The sequence below is a fragment of the Haplochromis burtoni genome, unplaced genomic scaffold (genome assembly GCF_018398535.1).
Source record: "Haplochromis burtoni strain Fernald_Lab_line unplaced genomic scaffold, NCSU_Asbu1 Contig_38, whole genome shotgun sequence".
Lineage (NCBI taxonomy): Eukaryota > Metazoa > Chordata > Actinopteri > Cichliformes > Cichlidae > Haplochromis > Haplochromis burtoni.
Window position 1 is genome coordinate 2960090 of NW_024582399.1, and position 21708 is coordinate 2981797.

General features: G+C 43.5%; 1 protein-coding gene across 6 annotated transcripts in view; it reads left to right on the forward strand.

The window, feature by feature from the left end:
• LOC102296553 (tensin) overlaps window positions 1-21708 on the forward strand; it is a 133297-nt gene that overhangs the window by 49985 nt on the left and 61604 nt on the right. For 5 of the 6 annotated variants that reach the window (XM_005920208.3, XM_014332989.2, XM_014332991.2 and 2 more), the window contains exon 4: window positions 18753-18791. In XM_005920208.3, coding sequence (XP_005920270.1) covers window positions 18753-18791 — 39 coding nt within the window. Of the gene's footprint in view, window positions 1-7756; window positions 7836-18752; window positions 18792-21708 lie in introns of those variants that run through there. The other variant, XM_005920209.2, reaches the window with a different exon arrangement.

Genomic DNA, 21708 nt, shown 5'->3' on the forward strand with positions numbered 1-21708 from the left:
TGCTACGCTACTTTTTGGGATACTCTGCAGGTAGAGACAATCTCTTACCGCCACCATCCAGACTGTCCATGCCAGGCAATACCAAGTTTTTGTTGTTCACTTATCGCTGCTATCAGCTGAAGCTGAACAATGTGCTCTAGCAATCAGGCTTTTCCACTTCCTGTAGTTGTAGATGTTCACAGATTCTGGAGCTGCAGCAAGGGTAAAACAGAATGTCGAGGAAGTGAGTCATGATTGCATTCAAAGAATAAAATAATGAGGCCATTTTAAAACTAAACAAGCATATTCTGGTTCGTGTATTCATCTTTTGTCACTAGTTTCTCAGCCACATATGCCCTATTTATAATTTTTCATTTATTCTGTCTCAAATAGGGTGAGAAGAAGACACTTGGCTTTTGGTTAACAGGCCCAAGTTTTGAAAGTGCAGCCTTGTCTTAAAGCTGCTCAGGTTTGGCAGAAGATCTGGCAATCCAGTCGTTATTTTTAGGAACTCTAATCTCTCCTTTGTCATGTGAAAGAAAATCTTGGGGATATTACTGCTGTGAGGAGACTTCGACAGTCCCATTTCATCTCTTCTGGCAAGAAATCCATGTCAGTCAGCCTGAGCTTACATAACATAGGCAGCATTTCAGAGCAAAACTTTAAACTGATATCAGAAAGCTCTTGGGATCTTTATCCACAACAGAAAAATACTTTTACTTAGACAAAAAAACAATGTCCTTTAAGCACAGTTTGCAAGAGTCTATGGATGTGCATTCCTACCTCAGTTAAGCCTAACAAAAGCTAAGCTGGGTCTCCTCCAGTGAAGAGTTTTGAGGTCAAGGGTTTTTGAGGTCTGAGCTTATAATCCTGGCATCCAAACATTTTAATCCACATCCTAACATGTGTGGATGTGTGAAAACTGGGAGAGTCCTGTAATTAGACCTCTGGCAAATGACATGGTCTGTAAAATGCAACACAGAAGCTCTTTAATGTCATAAGATGCATGGTTAGAACCCCGTTTTATCACCTCCTGTAAAACGGCGCTATTTATGTAACTTAGAAAGTGTGTGTTTGTCTGCAGTTCAGAAATTCAGATCGACTCATGGAAACACTCTTGCTTCTCTGTAAACTTTGGCTACATTTGCATAGAACCACTAAAACCATTTCAGTTTAACTACATTTGCATTAGCTAATACCTACCGTGTAACCTTTGTAGCTACACTGACTAACAGCTAGACAGTAGCCAGGCATAAAAGAGCCACAGGGTTAGCATTCTTGCTAATTTAAATATTTATTTTATCCACAAACATGGGAAACATTTCCTCCAAATTAAGCCCCATTATGCTTGCACATGCAACCTGTGACACAACACAGAACCATAAAATGTAATACTTGCACTTGAAGGGTCAATAACTCGCTGTGGTCTTCTTCTAAATAAATGCTAAGAAATATGCACCAACGGAAAAACAGGAGAAGAGGTAGTGGGGGGATAGGAAACAAATACAAACAGGTTTTCTACAGGAAGTTTCACCTTTTCCTATTGTTTCAGCTTACTTCCATTGCTTCTGTATTAATTGTTTGCAAAAATAATTATAGAGAGGGAACTTCAGCTGTGCTCCACACACAAGACTACAATAACTGTGAAGCGTACAACCAAACAAAATCACACCAAGTTTGTTTCATGTTTGTTAAAACTTTAAAATGCTTCAAAATTATGTCTCTGAAAGTCACAAATGATCAGCTACATGCTAAGTGGTGTGGCCTTACTCCTGAGAAGTATTCCTGAAAGCCACTGCTTACAAACGCTAGTTTTCCTGGGCTTGTAAGAAGCATGTTTTTGCAATTCTTCTTATTATGTGGAGTATTTTCTGTCTTTGTTTCATAGAAATACATAACTAATGAAAGAACACTATAAAAAAGATCTTGGCTCAGATTCATAAAGAAGATAGGATGTCACCATATTTGATCTAAACCTAATACAGAGTGATGTAACAGTTTGGCCACAAGTTCAGTCCATTTCAGTTGCCACTGCAGACCAAATCTGTTAGTTTACTAGCACTGGCGAACAGCAGCTAACAGAAGTTATCAGTAAGCTAAGCTCACCTAAGCAATGCTGCCATGAATCAGAAGTGAGCTTCTCTGACTCACTGACCAGGGTCAAACTGCTTTCACAAGGTTTTACAGCCTCTTGCAGAGCAAATAAAAGGTGGATACTTCTCATCCAGCATTGACAGCTGAGGTAAACAGCAGATTGACAACTTTCCACAAAAAGGCGAATCCAAATCAGATTCAAGCAGTAGTAGAAACATGCTGGTCGGTGTTATGGGGTACAGTCTAAATTTAATATTTTTGATCTCTCTTGGCTGAGTAAAGCATGTTTGTCCTATAGCATCCACTGCAGGTAGGATTAAGCACCTGAACTGGGAGGGGTGAGGAGACAGAACTCAATTGTAATCTACTGAACTCAAACAGTGACCATGGATAAGCAGAAGAAAATGGATGGATAGATGGATGCTGAAAGCTATGAATTCTGTCTCTTTTAACAGATTCCAGACAAGCTTTATTTTGATCTTAACTACATGGCTATATGTAGACGTTCCATTACTTCATCTTGCAAAACTGCAATGCCACTGTGTAGACAAAAGCTTTCCAAAGAAAGACATTTCAAAAGTATTCAAAAGCAACTTTGTCGTTCTTCGCACTAAAACAACCTGTCTCCAAGAACGCATTTTTCCTTGACGCAAACACTCATGCACTGATGTGCAAGGTGAAAAAGGATATATCAGCTATTGCACTAACGCTGGTAATAAGTGACCTCAAATTCACTTTTTCAAATTTAGCACAGAACAGCCTTTCATGGCTCCTTTTAGTGGTGTTGTTGTACAGGCTTTTTCCTTCTAAGGTTCTCCTCTTTTATCTGCTTTATCTCCCAAAAGGGAGAAAGTGGAGCAAGACCAAAAACACAGTAAGACGTGCACAGAAGCAGGGATGAGGAGCGTACAAGAATGTTGGTATGGAAAAGAGAGCATCAAGCCAAGCATGAAAGTGAGAGAGAGACAGAGGGGTAGCAGAGGTGAGGCAGAGAGAAAGTGATGAGACACACACATGCACAAAGTTGCCAGAGCCAAGCCTCCTCATTCCTCAGCAGCCCTCACAGAAGCTACTCTGTTTCCCTGGTGCAAACGCGTCACATCAAAGAGCCATCACAGCACGTCTCCATAGCAACACCCTTCAGCAGTATAGATGCAGCGCAGTAGTTGGGAGATAGCGTTGGCAGACAAATGGTACGGACGGTCTAATAACTGGGCGCTAGCAGATGACTGATGGCCCTATTTACCATTCCTTCTCTGGAGGTCAAGAGCTAAGTTCATCCCATGAGCTTGAAACCCCGAAGGAGTCAGCCAAATATTTTCTACAAGTATTTTAGAACAGAAGGATCTTGAGATGGCCTGTTTGTTGACCTTATGTTTCTTTGCTCTGGAGTCAGTGTGCATGTCTGCGCATTTTTATAGGCAAAAGTACAACTGTAGCTTTTCTTCAAGTCAGAGTGAAAAATGTTCTGTTTGCATACTATTTGTGCATTTTAAGGCAGCATGATGGTGCAGTGGTTAGCACTGTTGCCTTTGAAACAACCGGCTGGCCAGGCGCCTTGCACTGGAGTTTGCATGTTCACCCAGGGCTTCCGTGGGTTTCCTCAAGTACTCTCAGCTTCCACCCACAGTCCGTGCATGGGTTAGATTAATTAGCAACTCTAAAATGACTGTAGATGTGAACGTGAGCGTGATCTGTCTTTCTGTGTTAGCCCTGTCATGTACCCATAACCTGTCCAGGTTGTTTTCTGCCTTTTGCCCTACAACAAATTCTGAATTGGACAAGTCAAAGAAAATAAAACAAAAGTATATTCAAATTAAACATGTAAGCTCGGTCTGTTTTTGAGTTTTTGTTCCCGTTAAAAGGGAGTTTTTCCTTCCCACTGTCGCCAAAGTGCTTACTTATAGAGGGTCAAATGATTGTTGGGTTTTCCTCTGTATCTATTATTGTACGATCTACTGTACAATATAAAGCGCCTTGAGGCGACTGCTGTTGTGATTTGGCGCTATATAAATAAAATTGAATTGAATTGAAAATGTAGACTTGAAGGCAAACTTAATAAACAATTGACTAACTTTTATTTAGGCATGGGAAAAATCCCAAACAGCAGAAACAGAAACTCTAGTGATGAATAAAGCATTCAGGTAGACACACAGTACAATCAGTGCAACAGAACAAGGTACTGCGAAAAACTGAGGGTTCAATGCACACAATGTAATTAGAGAGGACACAGCTCCTCCCTAATTACACAAGACACAGCTGGTGAAAACATGACACGGGTGAACAAAGTCGTATGGTTACGGTGTAACCTTGGTTCTCTTAGTGAGAGACTATCTCTCCACACTGTCACATATTCCATATGTACGGAGTACAACCCCCTTGGTCGTGGCGTGTGGATATTTCTTTTTAAGACACTCCGGCATGCCCGGCTCGGCCCCACAGCTCACGTATAAAACAGCTGTGCAGACGTGACACTGGTGATAGTTTGATCGGGACGCGTCTCCAAGCAGCCTGATGGTGTAGAGATAGTCTCTCACTAAGAGAACCAAGGTTACACCGTAACTGTACGTTCTCTAGCATATCGAGACTATCTCTCCACACCGTATGGGGTATCTCTGTAAGACACCCCGCGAGGAGACAGTGCAACCGAACTGCCGAGAGTGAAGGTGCCGGGAGTCAGTGATAACGCACCAATAGAGACACCACCCTGGTCAGGGCTTCACAATGTGAAGGCCGAGCCAGGGGGCAGAGGCAACAGTCTGCAGAGACTAGACTGGCTTGAACTGGTCATGCAGGATGCAGGACTGCAAGTGATCGGCCGCTCAAGGTCAGCTCGGGAACCGCGAGGCAGACCGCCAGGGCACGCGGCACACCGAGCTGCCAAGTAGCATCCCGCTGGTCGCATAGGCCTATGACATGCGGGCAATGCCAGACAGAGAGTTGGCGCTACAGGCTGGAGAACTCTCACTCGCCACAGCGAGGTCTGAGTGGCGTGTAAGCCGGCGAAACGGGCAACAAGCCAGGGGAACACAGCCAGCAACTGCAGGTGAAGCTTGGGATGTGACCCATCCATCCTCAAAGCCGAAGCCGCCCCGAGCTGTAGACAGACAGGGAGGGGGGGCTGGCAGCCTAGCCTGTGTAAGTGGAGGGCTGAGCAAGGCGATGACCTGAAGGTCCACCCCCAGCACCGTCACCACGTGCTTGTCCGCTGACAGAGGAGCCTCAAGAGTGAACTCGAGGTCAGACACAAAGTCCCAGCTACTGGGTGTCCCCGTGCTGGCCATGTAAGTCCGTGACACACAGGCAAGCACCAACAGGGAGCCAGCAGTGCAAGCTGGGGACCTCTCACTCACTGGCTGAAATGTCAGACACAACAAGTTCCGACAAGCGCAACCCATGGCACGCAATTGGAGCGACGGAATGCCAGAAGCACATGCAGTCGGCTAGGACGAGCCTGTGCGTATGCTCCCCAAGGATCTCCAGCTGGAGCCTTCGGCTTCTGCCTAGGGCCCAAACCTGGAATCCCAGGAGCAGAGAGAGGAGAGGAAGCGTAGCTCACTGAGCCACTGAGAGGGGACCCTACTAGGTGCGCAATCCTGCAAGAAGCGGGCAACCCCAGACAGGGAGCTAGCGCCGCAGGCTGGGGAACACTCACTTGCTGGCTGAGGCATCAGACACAGCGAGGACCGACCAGCGGGCAAGCCGGTGAATGCGGCAATACGCCAAGGGAGCTCAGCCTGCAGCCGCAGCAGCCTACATGCCAGACAGAGACTGGCTAAAGGAGGCCAGTCTCTGTCTGGCCATCCACTCAGTGGATGGCCGAGGTAGGACAAGGCCCAGGGCCTGCCCGGGAGCAGAGCAGCTGACCTGCACCATCCAAGACAGGGGAGGGGCTGGTGGCACAGGCCACTGAGGGCCCAAGTGAGGAGCAACCCAAGGTTCATCGCCAGGGCATAGCAGCCACTCTGTGCCATCCGTAGACAGGGGGCCAGCAAGAGTGGGCCTGATGAGACACTGGTGGACAGTTGGGGGGTGTCAGCTCACTTTGCACCTGCTGGCTACATGACCCGCGACACAGCAGCAACGCACTAGACAGAGAGCCAGCGCTGCGTCCTGGAGAACACTCACTCGCTGGCTGACGTATCAGACACAGCAAGGTCTATGGGCTCAAATTGTGGTCATAAATATTTTGTACTTACCAATTCCCTACTGTTTATTCCCCACAGTGTTAAGCAGGCCAACAGCGAACGGTTGATACGCTGAAGCCGTATCCCCTCTGTGTTAACACATAAAGCAGCCGAGCTGCACATTGCCCAGGCGACAGCGTTTGCTTGAACGCTGAAGCCATGTCCCTGCCGTGTTTCCTCACTGTAGCCGAGCTACTTGCTAGCCGGCTAGCCTTTTTTTTTCGAGGCGATAAGCCGGGGAAGGGAGACCAACCAAGGGGATTCAAAGGGCCAGCTAGGGGGAACCAAGCTAAGGGATACCAGGGCATACCCGGGGAATACCGGGGAACACTAGAGCATACTGGGGGAATACCGGGGAATATCAGGGGAGAGGCAGCACCCACGGAGGATGCCGAAACACGCTCCTGATGGATGCACATACATACAGCACTCTCAAGGCACTCACACACACACACACAACACAAGTGGAGATCAAACAATCACGGGTGTCACGTCTGCACAGCTGTTTTATACGTGAGCTGTGGGGCGTAGCCGGGCGTGCCGGAGTGTCTTAAAGAAATATCCACACGCCACGACCAAGGGGGGTCGTAACCCGTACATATGGAATATGTAACGGTGTGGAGAGATAGTCTCGATATGCTAGAGAACTAACTAAAGAGACAAGAGGAAGCAAAATCAAACAAGGCAAAAAGCACAGCAGACTAGTAAAAATAAAACAGGAAGTAACGAACACTGAGACAGTGACATTGACATACAAACTTGACACAGAAGGGAATGCCAAGAAATAACAAAACCCTATACAAACTAACGCCTAAGCAAATTACTAACTGAAACCGATTTACTGAAACCAAAACCCAGGATTAAGAATTTTTTTTTAATAATAATAGTTCATATAAAGGTATGGCCATAACGAAAGCAACACAAGAAATGTTTTAATAGTATTGACATATTGGTTTTTATAGTAATATCAATTAATACTGATGAATGTGAACTGATGAGAGTTTTCTGCAGTGCAAAAAAACCCCAGGAAAGTTACTCTTTCTTTCTTCCCACTCTGCCTCTCAGTTTCTGTCAAGCATGTGTCAGCAACTACAGAGAGTCTATGAGGAACAGGAGAGAGAGAGAGAGAGATAGGCTGTAGGAGCGGGTGAGCAGAGGGAGGGATACAGAGGGATACAGTTACTGTCTGCCCCCAGACGTCTTTTGCTCTCTCGTTTTGGGTACCGGAATCATAAGGAGCCCCAAGCCACTCTCTTGGCCTTATATAGCGTGTTTCAACATTTCTTGGCAGTTGAAAAGAGGAATCAAAGCCAGCAGTATAAAGAGTGTATCCTGGTCCAGTCCAAGCTGCACAGACATCCACATGTGAGCACTCATATACACAGAATCGAGTTCAGTAGCAGTTCTGGCACGCGTTTGGAGGAGGAAAGTGTCTGTATTTGGTACTCCCTCTGTTGCCCTCTCTCTCTCTCCTAGAGAGGGAGGGGGGTCTGAGGGCAGGGAGAATGCAGAGGTAGAAACAAGGCAGAGGGGGAGAGAAGAGAGAGCGTGAGAAAAAGTGGCACCAGTGTGCAGGTAAGAGCAGACTTTAAGATGCACAGACTGATTCATTTGCAATGTACTTGGTCTGCAATTCGAATAAATGGTGTGTTTAGCAAGTTTTTGTTGGGTTATAAAATTATTTCTTTTGTGGCTTAAAAAGTCTTGAGATGAGAATTGTTTCTCTAAACTCGTAAAGAAGCTGCTGCAGTTGCTGGGTTATGTATTTACAAGCAAGAGGGATGTTTTTGGATGTCATTTCAGTTAAAGCTGATTTTCTCTGTATGTTTTGGATGTAGGCTACTCTCCCACATGCTCATGGGAAAGTTGGTCCCATGGGAAGTGGGACAGGCAGAGTTCATGTAAGTTGCAATTTTCTTTCGGAGGGGGGGGGGGCTCAGGAACCTTTTTATGACTGGCCAAGCGGAGATTTGTAGCAGCAAAGTCAGGGAGCAACGCAGGTGGGCGAACACGTGTTTTCTCTCTCAGCATGACCTGCATCTGCTGTGGTAATGCAAGAACAAAACAGAGCAGTTCTTAGGTAAAACCTTTGCAGAAAAGTAACGGCATCTTCCCTTTTTTCCTTTAGTTTTCTTCTCTTTGTTTATCTTTCGTTGAGTGAGGATGCAGAGTGATGGTAGTCATTCAGCTCTGACCTTGAGCTAACACAAGGATGTTGCTAAAGCTTAAAGAGACTAACAAAAGAGATAAACGGTTAAAGTTAAACCCTTTTTAGACTATAAATCATTTTAATGAGAACTTATTGAAATCTATTTCAATACATTACATCACATTGCATGTATTGTGTTCCTGCCCTGTGATTGCACCAATAAAAGGGGAAGTTGACCCTTCCATACCATATATCCACCTAAATTATTTTGGTAGATATTAACTGAAGAGATATCTGCCTTCTCTTGAAGATAGTAAAACTTTAAAGGCACTTGCTTTGTGGAGCTCAAAGCAACTAATTAAATACAAAATAAGCATGGATCTACTCATGACAACTGCTAGCAAGCTACACTATAAGAATTGTGACATAATTAGATAATTATATTTGGAAAACACGTTGCTTCTGAGTGTTTTTTTAAACACTTTCACCCTTCCGTTGGCTTCGGTTCAAAATGAGCCCTTTGGCCTGTTTGCCAAATGGGTCATTCCAACCCCTGCCTAGGACATCAAAAGGCATGTACCATTTCTATAACTGATGTAACCAAAGCTGGGTCACCAGTACTAAAACAGTGGAGTGAATAGATGGATAAACAGCACTACTGTCCAGAAGACAAATGTGTCAATTTGATCTAGAGTTAATTGCCCCTTTAAATTGATCGTAAGTCTCAAAGGAAAATGTTTTTCTGCTTTCGTTCTCTTGCCCTAATCCTCCTATCTTTTATTTAGCATAAGGTATAAGTCTGTTTTCCCTTTAGGTTTATCATTTTTTGACTTATCAGAGAAGTGAAACTTTCATGGATGTCACTGAACTTTATTTCCCAACTACAAATTCCTCTCAGATTTCTGTGCAGGTACAGCCTTTATTTTCCTATGTCATGCATCAGAGTTGTTTTCTAGATCGAAGATGTTATCCACTGTAAGTGTGCCTGGTAGAACCACTGTGATGCATCAGCTCTCAAGTATGTGCTGGGAAGTATTATAAAAGCAGTAGTGACCAGAGAGGATGGCATTTAACATGTAATCCCACAAGAGGACGTGGCTGAAATAGCAACGACTCGGCATGCTCGCTTACTTCTGTCAATAAGTGAGGGGCTAGAGAGGAAAACCCAAAAGCAAGTTTAGATTAAAAGGAAAGTTCACTACCAGAAAACACAAACAATCTACTTTGAGATTTACTCTGTAAGGAGAGTGCAGACAGATGCATAAACTGAGGCCTAATTTATAGCAAAGGAGTGTTCACCAATTCTTCTAGTAAGCCTATATTTCATTGCATTTTTCTGCATGTATATCATTGATTTTGGCTTGGCGTTGTTTCTTTATTCTTGCTTCACTGTGCCATTAGTGGTTAAACGGCATCCTGCGGCCACACTTAATTTAACAGGAAGTGATAGGCAAACGGTGTAAGGAACAGGCACATTTGCACGCTCCAATACTGGCGCAGTCCACTAATGATGAAAACATGATTGTTTTCGACCTCCACAGAAGCTCAGTCTTTGAAGTGTTATTGCATGTTATTAAATCTGTGCCAAATGTGAAACCTCTTCCACTACTGAAGCCGCGATCAAATGACCTAACCTTTATGGTGTGCGATCATACCCCCTGTGTGTAAAACTCCAAGATGGACTTTGAGAGTTGGAGGTTTTCAACCTTTGTCCAAAGTGAACCACAGTTGCACATCTGATATTCATCACTGCTATGTTTAATGGGATATTTTGTCGTCTGCAGCTTGCAGTGATTGGGTTGTAACCGTACAAAGGGGTGATGTAGCCAAGCCACTCACTGTGGGTTGACCATGATCAAATAGCTGCTTCCTCGGTGATCCATGGTCTTTGGCCTCCTGCTCGTCCACTCAGGCCTCAAACATAACATCAGCATCTTGGTTTCGAGGTGAAATAATGCAGTGCCTTCTCTGGTGAAGGCAATCCAGTGAGATGGATCTCGTAAATAACCTCCTGGGTGTTGTGGTAAACTTTGTCTGAACCATTTAGGGTTGACGCTAACACTTATGCTTGTTGGACAAGTTTTACGCTTACTTATGGTGTGTTAGCCATGTGGTAGTGATTTTGTTCTCGTGTACAAAAAAAAACTTGTTCTTTTGTTATTCACGAGATTTAAACAGTGGATTTGGCATGAAAAAAAATGGAAAGCTGTCGCTTGATGGATTTCGTGTTTTCATCCTGTCACGGTCTGATTGTTTGTTCAACCATCACAGGATGGTTTTCATGGAAGCTTATGTTTGTGCGATGCTATCAGGCATTGATGGAGTGCAAAACAGCTGGTGAATAGCGTGTTTTATTTTGCAAAAACAATTATTTAGACGTTCTATGTACACACCACCCTTTTCCATCCTGTTTGGATTCTCTCTGAAGCTGTTCACCCCAGACTGAAGGTTTTCAAAATGTCCTTTTCCAAATTTAGATATCCACTGAACAGCTCAGTCAAAATTCCATGTTTACAAAGTGGATTGTCCATTTTAAAGGATATTGAAACATGACTTTGATGCAATGGCTCTTATAAGTGATGGAGAGCATTTTAGTAACAAATTATCCCCATGCAGTATTCTCCTTTGGCAGCAGCGAGTCCTTTATTTTGCCATTATTTTACTACAGTTTGATTTAAGTCTCCTTTCAGATATTATTTAACCACAGGCGACGTTCAGTGCTGCCAGCAAGCCGCTGCCAGCAACACAGTGCCACCCAGTTGAACATGGAGCATTACACACTTGACATTATGTCAAAATGTCAAACCGGGAAAGCAGGAACATGCACTCCAGCATCACAGGACTCAGCGGATTTATTAGGCCTCCAAGTAAAACAGAAACCCAGCCGATGTATAAATCCCCCCAAAAGGCCTGTTTGAGCTCCAGTCCTTATTTGGCCCCCGTTTGGAAAGTGAAGAATTTAGTTTCTCAGGCAAACTGCCATCGATGCGGCAGTGACTCTTGTGTGGGCAGAACGAGTGCTTGAGGAATTTTGAATGTGGTCAGACCCATGGCAGGCTGATTTATTGGAGCCAATGAGATGATTTATTCACAGTGGCAAAAGCATGCTTTCTGCCATCACTTAGGATGAAGTAGATGAACCAAGATCACAGTCATTATCCCTCAATCGGAGAGGCAAAAGGGCAAAAAAAAAAAAGAAAGACAAAACACAGCAGCTCCAAGTTAAGAGAGTCAAAAAGTAAGAGTAATGAAAAATGAAAAAGGTGAAACAAACGATGCAAAAGGTGCTGAGTAAATTACTGGCCAGTGTTATACTGCAATCATGTTAGACACCTGTGCAGCTTCCCATTAGTTGTTTCTGTGTTGACTATTTGTCCAGTGATAAGAAACCTTACCTTAGACTATTTAGACCTGGAGTCTATTTGGAGGATGCATTTGCAGTGGAAAAGATCCTAGTTGATGAAATGGTAGGAAAATAAAAAGGCTGAAGAGTCAAGTTTAAGAGTCAAAATAAGAAACACTACATACTGGAAACAGAGTCATTTTACAGACATTGTTTAACCTAATCTATTGCACTGTGTGTAATTAAGAATGATTTAAAATCTTTTAAATCACTGTCTTTTATAAGCAAAACATATTTTAAATGCTGCACTGTGCATGTCATTGCACACAGATTCGTTTGTGGTGGCTAATGTTAGCAGTGCTAGCAGCTAGCATCTTTCCTTGCGTTCCACCATGTAGTTATTTTAAGTCGCAAAGACAGAAATATCTGCTTGTATATTTTAGGTTGAGACCAAGTACAACCATGACAGTGAGCTTACGTACAACCATGATTTTTCTGTAGTACTGAAGAACTGCACTGGTTTCTGCTGCTGTCATTTCTTGCGCTACAATGGAGAAAAAGAAGAGATGCACCAACTGATAGGGCTGCAGGCTCAACTAGAAATACTTGACAAATTAACTTTTTAGATCCAAAAGTTAACTATCAGTACATTAAGAGAACACGAATAAGTAATTTAACTCACTGCTATTTTCTGGTGCTGAGTAGCAAGAGCAGCAACATTTAGTCATGTGCCTGATTACTTGTACACATCCATAATGTGCAGTATTTATCCTACAGCAGTCTGCAAAGGCACATCCACATGGTCACAACAAAATGGATGGCACTTGGATATCTAAAGTTCCTAATGTTTAATGAGTTATGATGGATGTGGAAAATATAAAAGTGGTGTAATAAGAACTACTTAGCTGCAGCTGTCTGTGGGCACATCTGTGAGCAAGTATGATCCTGCCCTTATTCTTCCTCTCTTCCTCTTCCTCTTATCAGAGGATGCTTGTTCCAGCCTGTTTGACGTTTGTCAAACCGAATGAAAAACAGCTCATCACTTTCCTGCTCGGAGTGCTACGTGTTTACTCATTATACAACGATTCAGCTCGGTGGATTGGGTTTGAGAGTCTTTCTTTGATATTCCAGGTTCTCCATTCCCATATAAATCCTCCTTGAGCAACACTTTTCTGAAATCATTACAGCATTTGCCACTCTATTGATATGAGGCAAAAGGAGATCTCGAAAGAGAATGGCAGCACCATGAAGGTGTCAAGTCTCATCTGAGATGCTTGATTTTTGTAATTCAACAGCCCACCTTAACCTCTGTTCACCCCTCAATAAGACCTCTTAGCTGGGGTGGGATTGCAGAGGGACCCCAGTGGCTCAGTTGACTCCTTGTTCTAGCTCAGTAGCTTCCCAGACACCCCTCGTGACTTGACGTGATTATAAGCTCCCTGTAAACCCACTTTGACCCTGTCTTGCTGTTGGAGAGTTCTTTGTGGTCTGGTCCTTTGTAACTCCCCAGTCGAACTGAAGAAACTTGTGCAAAGGCCAACGAATGCTCTTTGCTTGGTTATGAGTACAACAATGGACAATGAGTTACGGTCTTTTTAAGATCATGTAAATTCTGGGTGGGGTGAAAATATGATAACAACTACAGCATAGCATGAATCCCTTGAAATCGTCCAGTTGCAAGGAATTTTTTAGTGTAAGTGATCCGCTGCAGAAGATGCATCGATAAAGAGAAATGATCAGATAAATGGGTTTCATTTCTCAGGCATTACAAAAACAGCTAAATGAGCTGGATAATTTCACAGATTTTGAGATGGAGCTGCACAAACAATCACTGATGGGTGAACCTCAGGTGTTAGTCTGGCTGGATGCTGCGCGTGTGGTGGGGCCTTTCTGAGATTCCTGTGCTTTACCCGTCTGAGCTGGTAAAAACCACGTGAGACCTTCCAGCTGCAGCTGCCATATATGGACGAGGTAGCTATTCTTTCACTTTCTCACATGGTGATCTGCTGAGGATTTTCAGTCTCACTGAGCCGCAGTATTTGAAGGAATTTGAGATGAGCAGCTATGAAGGTTTTGCTTGTAATTTCTTCTCTGCCAGCAGTGTAGCACCTCCTGTACACATGTGATTTCCGACAGTTTGGTGTCTGGATGTAAGCGTTTGACTCAAAGTCCAAATCCTTCTAAGCTTTAGATCAGTGCTGGAAGGAGTCATCACCAGGACAGAACCTGTGAGCTGCACATAAATGCAGACATTCTTGGGCTCAGTGACGTGTAGCATCACCAGCACCAATTAATCAATAACAACATCGTCTTCTGATATTAGACGTCCGGTACAAAGCATAAATATGTCAACTGCCGGGGAGTTCTGTTAGCTTCTAATAGAATTGGGATAGGTGTTGATTCCTCATTTTGTTGAAGTCCACTAGAGTTACATGCAAGCTGCTTTTTCACCTTGAATCTACCCTGTGTATAACAGAGATAATAAAACTGATGCAATGATGCTCAAAAAACTGTGTAGGCGTAAGAATCACTAAAGGCCTATATACAGGCTGATGACTACACCAATGTCAGTAAAATGCTTACTGACATTTTAGAAAAGATACAAATTTATGCCTTTAAAATAACTTTAGTTTTGATTTACACAATACACATGCAAAATCAATGTAAACATAGTTAACCATGATATGGTAGGGCTAAACTTGGATTCGGTAGTACCAGATAGCCATCATCTTGGTGGTTTGAGGCAAATAGAAACAGTCTGAAAAATACACAATTTGTCTTTTAAAGAGATTTTAAGCCTTCAATCAGGACCACGACAGCCAAAATAACTTCTGCAGCCTTACCTATTTACAGTGCTGTGAAAAAGTATTTTCCCCATTTCTGATTTTTATAAATTTTTTGCATATTTGTCACATTTGCATGTCTTAGATTACTAAAAAAACTTCAATATCAGACAAAGATAACCTGAGTGAATACAGAATGTTGCTTTTAAATATTGAATTCCGTTATCAAGGAAAGAACACTATCCAAACCTTCCTAGCCCTGTGTGAAAAAGTAATTGCCTCGTAAACCTAATAAGCAAGCTCTGTGACTAGGACCTCTTGGCCCTTTTCAACTCTCCACACTGAAAGCCTGGGGCAGGTGGCGAAGCAGCAAAACAGTTCAGAGCAGGCGTCATTGACAACATGAAAGCGATTAAGCCAGACACAACATGAACGAAGGAAGGCGGTCTTCAAAGCAGGGTGTTGTCAGCAGTTCACAAATGATTTGTGAGATTTGACAAGAAGAGGCTAATGTGGGCTATCATTTAGATCAGCTGATCAGCCCAGAGTGTGGGCTGATTTTAACCGTGTGGCTTTCCTGATATGAAAAGTCTTACCGTATGTAAGACAACCTGGCAGTTAGTATAATAAAAGGCTGGTAACAGTGTCTCTACAATGTGGTATGGTCAGCTTCGTCTATAGATGACCTGCTTCATGCTTTTTTTGGTAGCACTGACTGGTGGATTGATGCCTTCACATTGCACATTAGCATGCTTTGGGTGGGATCTTTTCTGCTGCGATGTTATCCCGCTACTGTATTCTGATATGCTTGATGATAGCATTACAAAGTCAATGAGTCCTTTGTTTTCCCAGAGCAAACTAATTATGGCCGTTTCCTTCCTGCCCCCGTCTGCTGTATGCTGATAGTGCGCTCTCATCTAAGCCCTCGTAAACATCCGTCAGCTCACAGCGCACTGGCATAGTGGCTGCTGCACGCACTCAATTAACCATGCATGTATCTGTACACACTAAAGTAAATACAATCAGATGGACGTCATACAGCTCGCTGGAGAGGTGCCTGTTTATGCATCGTAATCAGTGATTTGTGGTGCAGAGGGTAACACAGACTATTAGGGGACATACTTGCCTGCCATGAATACTATGGACAAACTGTTTTGAAACCCAGTTTAGCCCGGGATGCCCTGACTGCTATTTAAAGATGCTCCATGTGACACTGCAACATCAGGAAAGCAATACGGCTCTAATTTTGAGGGGATAGTATAATTAGGCTACAAGTGATACTGTTGCTTGGGAGGTCTGGCAACAGGTACTGTCCCTTGGCTCTGCATTTTTTAGTACTGGTGTAGACACATTTGTTGTAAAACCTGCTGTTGTTTACTGAAAGGAAAACATGATGTTGAGCATAAAGTGGGGAATGATGCTGAGACAAAAAGGAGCGGAAACCTCCAGCTGCCCGTGAAGAGAAGTATTTGGATGGTACAAGAATTTTACGCTATGAGGGCAAAAAAGGGAGTGGATCATGAAAAGAAAATCTCCAGCAGTACCAGCTCAGGTCAGGTCTCATGCAGCAGTTCTGGTGCTTTGCTTATGTTAGTAATGCCTTACCAATCAGCCAATCAGAACCTTTTTTTTAAGAGGGGCAATTAGAAGACAGGGGCAGGACCTATAATGGCTTGTTTCAGACGGAAGCTATACTAAAGTTACATATTAATATCAGTATTATTAAGCAGAAATGGCTAAATAAAAAGTGTTTAATTGTCATATATGCAAAAAGTCTTGAGCCACCTCTAATTTCTTTAATATTAGGAAAAATGGCACATATGTGTGGTCAGTATTTGGTGTGACCACCTTTATTCTTTAGCACAGTGTGAACTCTCTTAGGATGCTTTCTTGTCACGTCTTTAAGTCACCTTCAGGAATAGTTCTCCAGGCTTCTTGAAGGGCATTCAAAGCTCTTCTTTCTTCTCCACCACACGAATCCACATACCAACATGCTCGTAATCCAACGCAGGAAAGAGAGCAGCAGGTCTGGGGAGACTGTTCACACAGAGAGAGAAAAATCTCAAAAGCCAAACTCACTCACTCACGAAGTATCACGAAAGCTAGGAACTAACACTAACGTGTCTCATGCAATCATCCAGCGATGACAGGATCTGAGCCCCAGCCTTAAATAGCCATGGAGTAATCAGCTGTGCAATTAGAGCCAGGTGAATGGGCCAAAGGCAGGACCCGACAGTGAGCTCCGCCCAGGCAGAGCGACAAGGGGGAGAGAAAACCACCATAACAAATGTAGCCTCGCGGGGCCAGCCAGGCAGACACAGGGACCATGACACAATAATGTTGAGGTCCGGGCTCTGGGGAGGCCGATCCATGGCTGATAGTGCTCCACTGTGGTATGCTTTGACTGTATTGGCAGTGTGTTTGGGATCATCGTCTTAAAAAAATGAAGCTGTTGCCAATCAGATGTTTTCCAGATGGTTTTGCATGGTGGAGCAAAATCTGATGGCACTTTTCTGTATTCATGATTCATTAATTTTTACAAGATCTCCAACACTAAATGTGGCTTCATCTCTACATCAGAGCTGTTGTCACTGATTTTCAGTCCAGGTTCTTGTGTTATTTTCCTTCCTGAGGTTTTTCTCCTCTTTTTTTCTCCCCTTCATTAAGTACGGCTTCTTGACAGCCACCCTTCCACTGAGACCATTTCTGATGAGGCTTCAGTAAGCTGAAGGTCCAGATGCATCTTTTAGGTCCCATGTTAGGTCTTTGCTGTAGTTTTCCTGTCTCTTAAAGACAAAACTTTTGGATACTGTTCATCTGCTGTAGATATCTGTTTGGGCCTGATGCTTCTTTTTTGGTTTTCTTCCTCAAATTTGTTAAGGCTATCCCGAATACAAAATGCCAAGTTTCTGACATAACACCGGTTCATCCCTTGATTTAGGAGCCTTTTTTATATTTCAGTGGTTAAAATATCAGTATTACGTGTCTTAACAAACAAAAAACATTCATCTGAAAATGGTCAGATACAAAGATGGTGACTGAAAATTAGTCAAAAAAGCAGCCAATGTCTGATAAAGCTTCAGAAAGAACTATTGCCTAAAAGCGCTTCAAAAAAATTGTTTTTAAGCCTTCTTCTTTTGTCCTAGATGTTTCTAGTTTCTGGAAAAGTTTTTTTAGAAACTGTTTTTTCACTTTATTTTTTTTAAGGAGATACTACAAACGATGTTTTTCATCTAATAGCTCCTTGGGAATCACCTTGTTGAAAAAAAATGCTATTTTATTTTATTCATGTCAGAATATGGGATCTTTGGCATCTTTCACAGATTCAACAAAAGAAATGTGAACAAATGATGTGTTTTGGGAAAGGGTGCTCATAGCAAAGTGCCTAAATGGTTCTTTGCTAACTTTTCTGTTATGTGGCTGTTAAGACTGCTTTAGAAAATTACAAGAATGTCAGGCTCACTGGAATCAAAAGAAGGAAACAAGGGGTGGCTCAAGAGTTTTGCACATGACTGTAGCATGCCGAATATTATACACTGTCTTTTGTTTTGAAAGGCAAAACTGTTTGTCAGTCAGATACTTGTGTACAATTCTGTTTCATGTAGTGCATGTAAGCTCACTTAGGCTAGTGATGGTGGTAGTGTGTAACCTGGATTTCTGCCATGATATCTGAGTTGTTATTTAACACAAGCGAAACCACTTTGTACCGTGTTTTCGCCTGGATTCTCGTATACAGACTGACCAAGAAAAGCGGCATGCAAAATAAATGATAGTCATACTATAATGTAATGTGTTTATCCATGTGGGAACTGAGTGTAATGCAGTGTTCATTAGTTTTGTGATGTTCTCTGGAAGCATTCTCTCAGTGTGAGTTGACTGTGAAATGTGATTTTTGCTTGGAATAGATATTTCCCACACAGAGGAACAGTCAAGGGTGCTTTCTTTTTTATAGGCAGTGGTTATTTCTGTTCTGTTGGGAAACACTCAGGCATTCAAGAGGAAATATTCAGAGATGTCTCTCCCCCGCTGTCTCTACAAAAATAAATGCAATTCTTACAGTAGTGTTTTTAAAGCACAATTTAAAGCACTTCAGAGAACTGAGGACACTAGCTGAGTCATTTTTCTGCTTCTACCCTCCTTTACTTACCTATTTTTTACGCGCTCTCCTTAAAAGTCAGATATGACTTCAGCTGGTTTCTCTCTTTCTCCATTTACAGGTCACCACATCATGTCAAACAAATACCAGCTATGAGCCGGTGAGTATGACATGTGCATGCATGTGTTTCAGCAATCTGTGTGTGTGTGTGTGTCAAACAAGACCATTAAGGAAACATTTAAAACTCCTGTTGACCTCTAAAATCCTTTTCATAAATTTGATGGCCCTTCCTAGAATTGTGTCAGAGCCACACACAGCTCTGTGAGGCCGTTGCTGGATGTCAACTGTAAAAGCTTCCTCTCATCTCATAAATGCTGTTTGTACAAGGCAAACCAACTCGAACTGTGTCCTGTAGAGGTGATAATAGCAGTTGGTCACAATCACCATGTGACTGGCAGATCAAACCTAGCCAAAGGTAGAAAATTAATATGCAAGCACAAAGAACTATTCAGCCAATATGTCTGCCAGGAGCACTGGGACATTTCTTGGTGTCTTGATTGTTTTGTTCTGCCATGAACATGAAGATGACCTGGTATTCCACTGTAGCAAGCAGTGATAAGTTGTCAGAGTTCAGGCATAAAACTCACACACTGTCCACAGGCAATGACAAGACACGACAGGCAATGCATGCAGTGTCTACTGTAGGGGTTTCTTTGCAGACAGATTGACCAGAAAAATGCATGGTTTGAAAAAAAAAAGTTAGAGTAGAACGTGAGAAATAACAATAACAAGCTAAAGCTTGTAATACTATATTTTAAAATATATAATACTATATTTTGTATTCAAAATCAGTTTAATTAAAGATCTTGAACATACTGGTGGATTAAAAATTACAGAAACATAAAAGGTTAATTTGGTAATATCCAGTGTTGTTAATTTAGGGCAGATGTGCCATAAACCTTAGATTTAATGGTCATCTGACAAATTTGTTAAGCAATGTATGTGCTGTGATTGGTGTTTCCTGGCCAGTTTTTGCAGGGTGTTTAGCTGTCTCAATGACTTTTCTAAAAGATAAATATTATAACAAGTTTGTTACCTCATAACACAAAACATATACTTGTAACACTGACAATAAAACATTTAAGTCCAAGACGAAATGTGCTTTATGCATTCTTTTCAAGTTAATTGCAAAGCTGCCCAAAATGTTTATCTCATGTTAGTGGTTTTCTTCTTCACTGCCTCTCATGACAAGGTGTCAGTTTACTGATAACTTATCGCTACCTGTGAATGAGTGGGAGTCTGAAAAATCATTGGCACATATGTCCGCCCGCATGTTTAAACATGAACAAGAAGGAAATGAAACCGGGGCTCCGTCATAGTGTGGTTGTGTCACAGGGTCCTTTTTAAGAAATTTTCTAGGCTGTCACTCCTGTTCTCTCACTATGAACTTTAAAGAAGTCCAGACGCTTTTCTTTCCAAGCTCCTTAGACTGTGATGACCTGAATGACTGAGAACCTCCATCCATCCAACCATTCATTTTCTTCCGCTTATCCGGGGCCAGGTTGCGGGGGCAGCTGTTGTAGTCGAGAGATATAATCTCTCCAGCGTGTCCTCCTCCTGGTGGGACATGCCCAGAACACCTCTCCCAGCAGGCGCCCAGGAGGCATCCTTGTCAGATGCTCGAACCACCTTAACTGGCTCCTTTCAATGTGGAGGAGCAGCGGCACTACTCTGAGTGGCCGAACTTCTCACCCTATCTCTAAGGGAGAGGCCAGCCACCCCTCGGATGAAGCCCATTTCTGCCGCTTGTATCCACGATCTCGTTCCTTTGGTCACTGCTCAGAGCTTCGCTTTTACACTCAGCTCTCTCTTCACCACAACAGACCGGTACAGCATCCACATCACTGCGGCCGCTGCACCTATCCATTTGTTGATCTCCCGCTCCCTTCTCCCATCACTCATGAACAAGAACCCGAGATACTTAAACTCCTCCAGTGGAGTGGGCACTCCACCCTTTTCCGGCTGAGGACCATGGCCTCAGATTTGTAGGTGCTGATTCTCATTCTCACCGCTTCACACTCGGCTGCGAACCGTTCCAAGGCGAGCTGGAGGCCATCACAGCATGAAGCCAACAGAACCACATCATCTGCAAAGAGAAGAGATGAGATCCTGAGACCACCCAAGTGAAAGCCTTCCGCCACTTGGCTACACCTAGAAATTCTGTCCATAAAAATTATGAACAGAATCGGTGACAAATGGCAGCCCTGGCAAAGCCCATCACCCACCACGAACGAGTCCGACTTATTGCCGGCTATGCAGACAAAGTATCCTTGAGAGGATGAAGAGCTGATCCAGTGTTCCACGACCAGGACGAAAACCGCATTGTTTCTCCTGTATCCGAGGTTTGACTAGCAGCAACCTGGCATAGACTTTCCCAGGGAGGCTGATGAGCGTGATTCCTCTGTAGTTGGAACACACCCTCTGGTCCCCTTTCTTAAAGATGGGAACCACCACCCGGGTCTGCCAATCCAGGGGTATTGCCCCTGATCTCCACGCAACATTGTAGAGGCATGTAAACCAGGACAGCCCTACAACATCCAGAGCCTTCAGTAACTCTGGGCGGACCTCATCCACCCCAGGGGCTCTGCCACCAAGGAGTTGTTTAACTGCCTCAGTGACCTCACCCTCAGAGGTTGGCGGTCATCCCCTTTGTCACCAAACTCTGCTTCCTCCACGGAAGATATGCCAGGGGATTAAGGAGGTCCTTGAAGTATTCCTTCCACTGCCCAGCAATTTTCTCAGTCAAAGTCATCAGCACTCCACCCGCACTATACACAGTGCAGGTAGAGCACCGCTTTCCTCTCCTGAGTTGCCTGACGGTTTGCCAGAATCTCTTCGAGGCAGTCCGAAAGTTTTTTCCATGGCCTCTCTTAACTCCTCCCACACCTGAGTTTTTGCTTCCGCCACCGCTCGCGCCGCATTCCGATTGGCCTGTCGGTACCTATCAGCTGCTTCCGAAGTCCCCACAGGCTAACCAAGCCCGGTAGAACTCCTTCTTCAGCTTGGTGGCTCCCCTC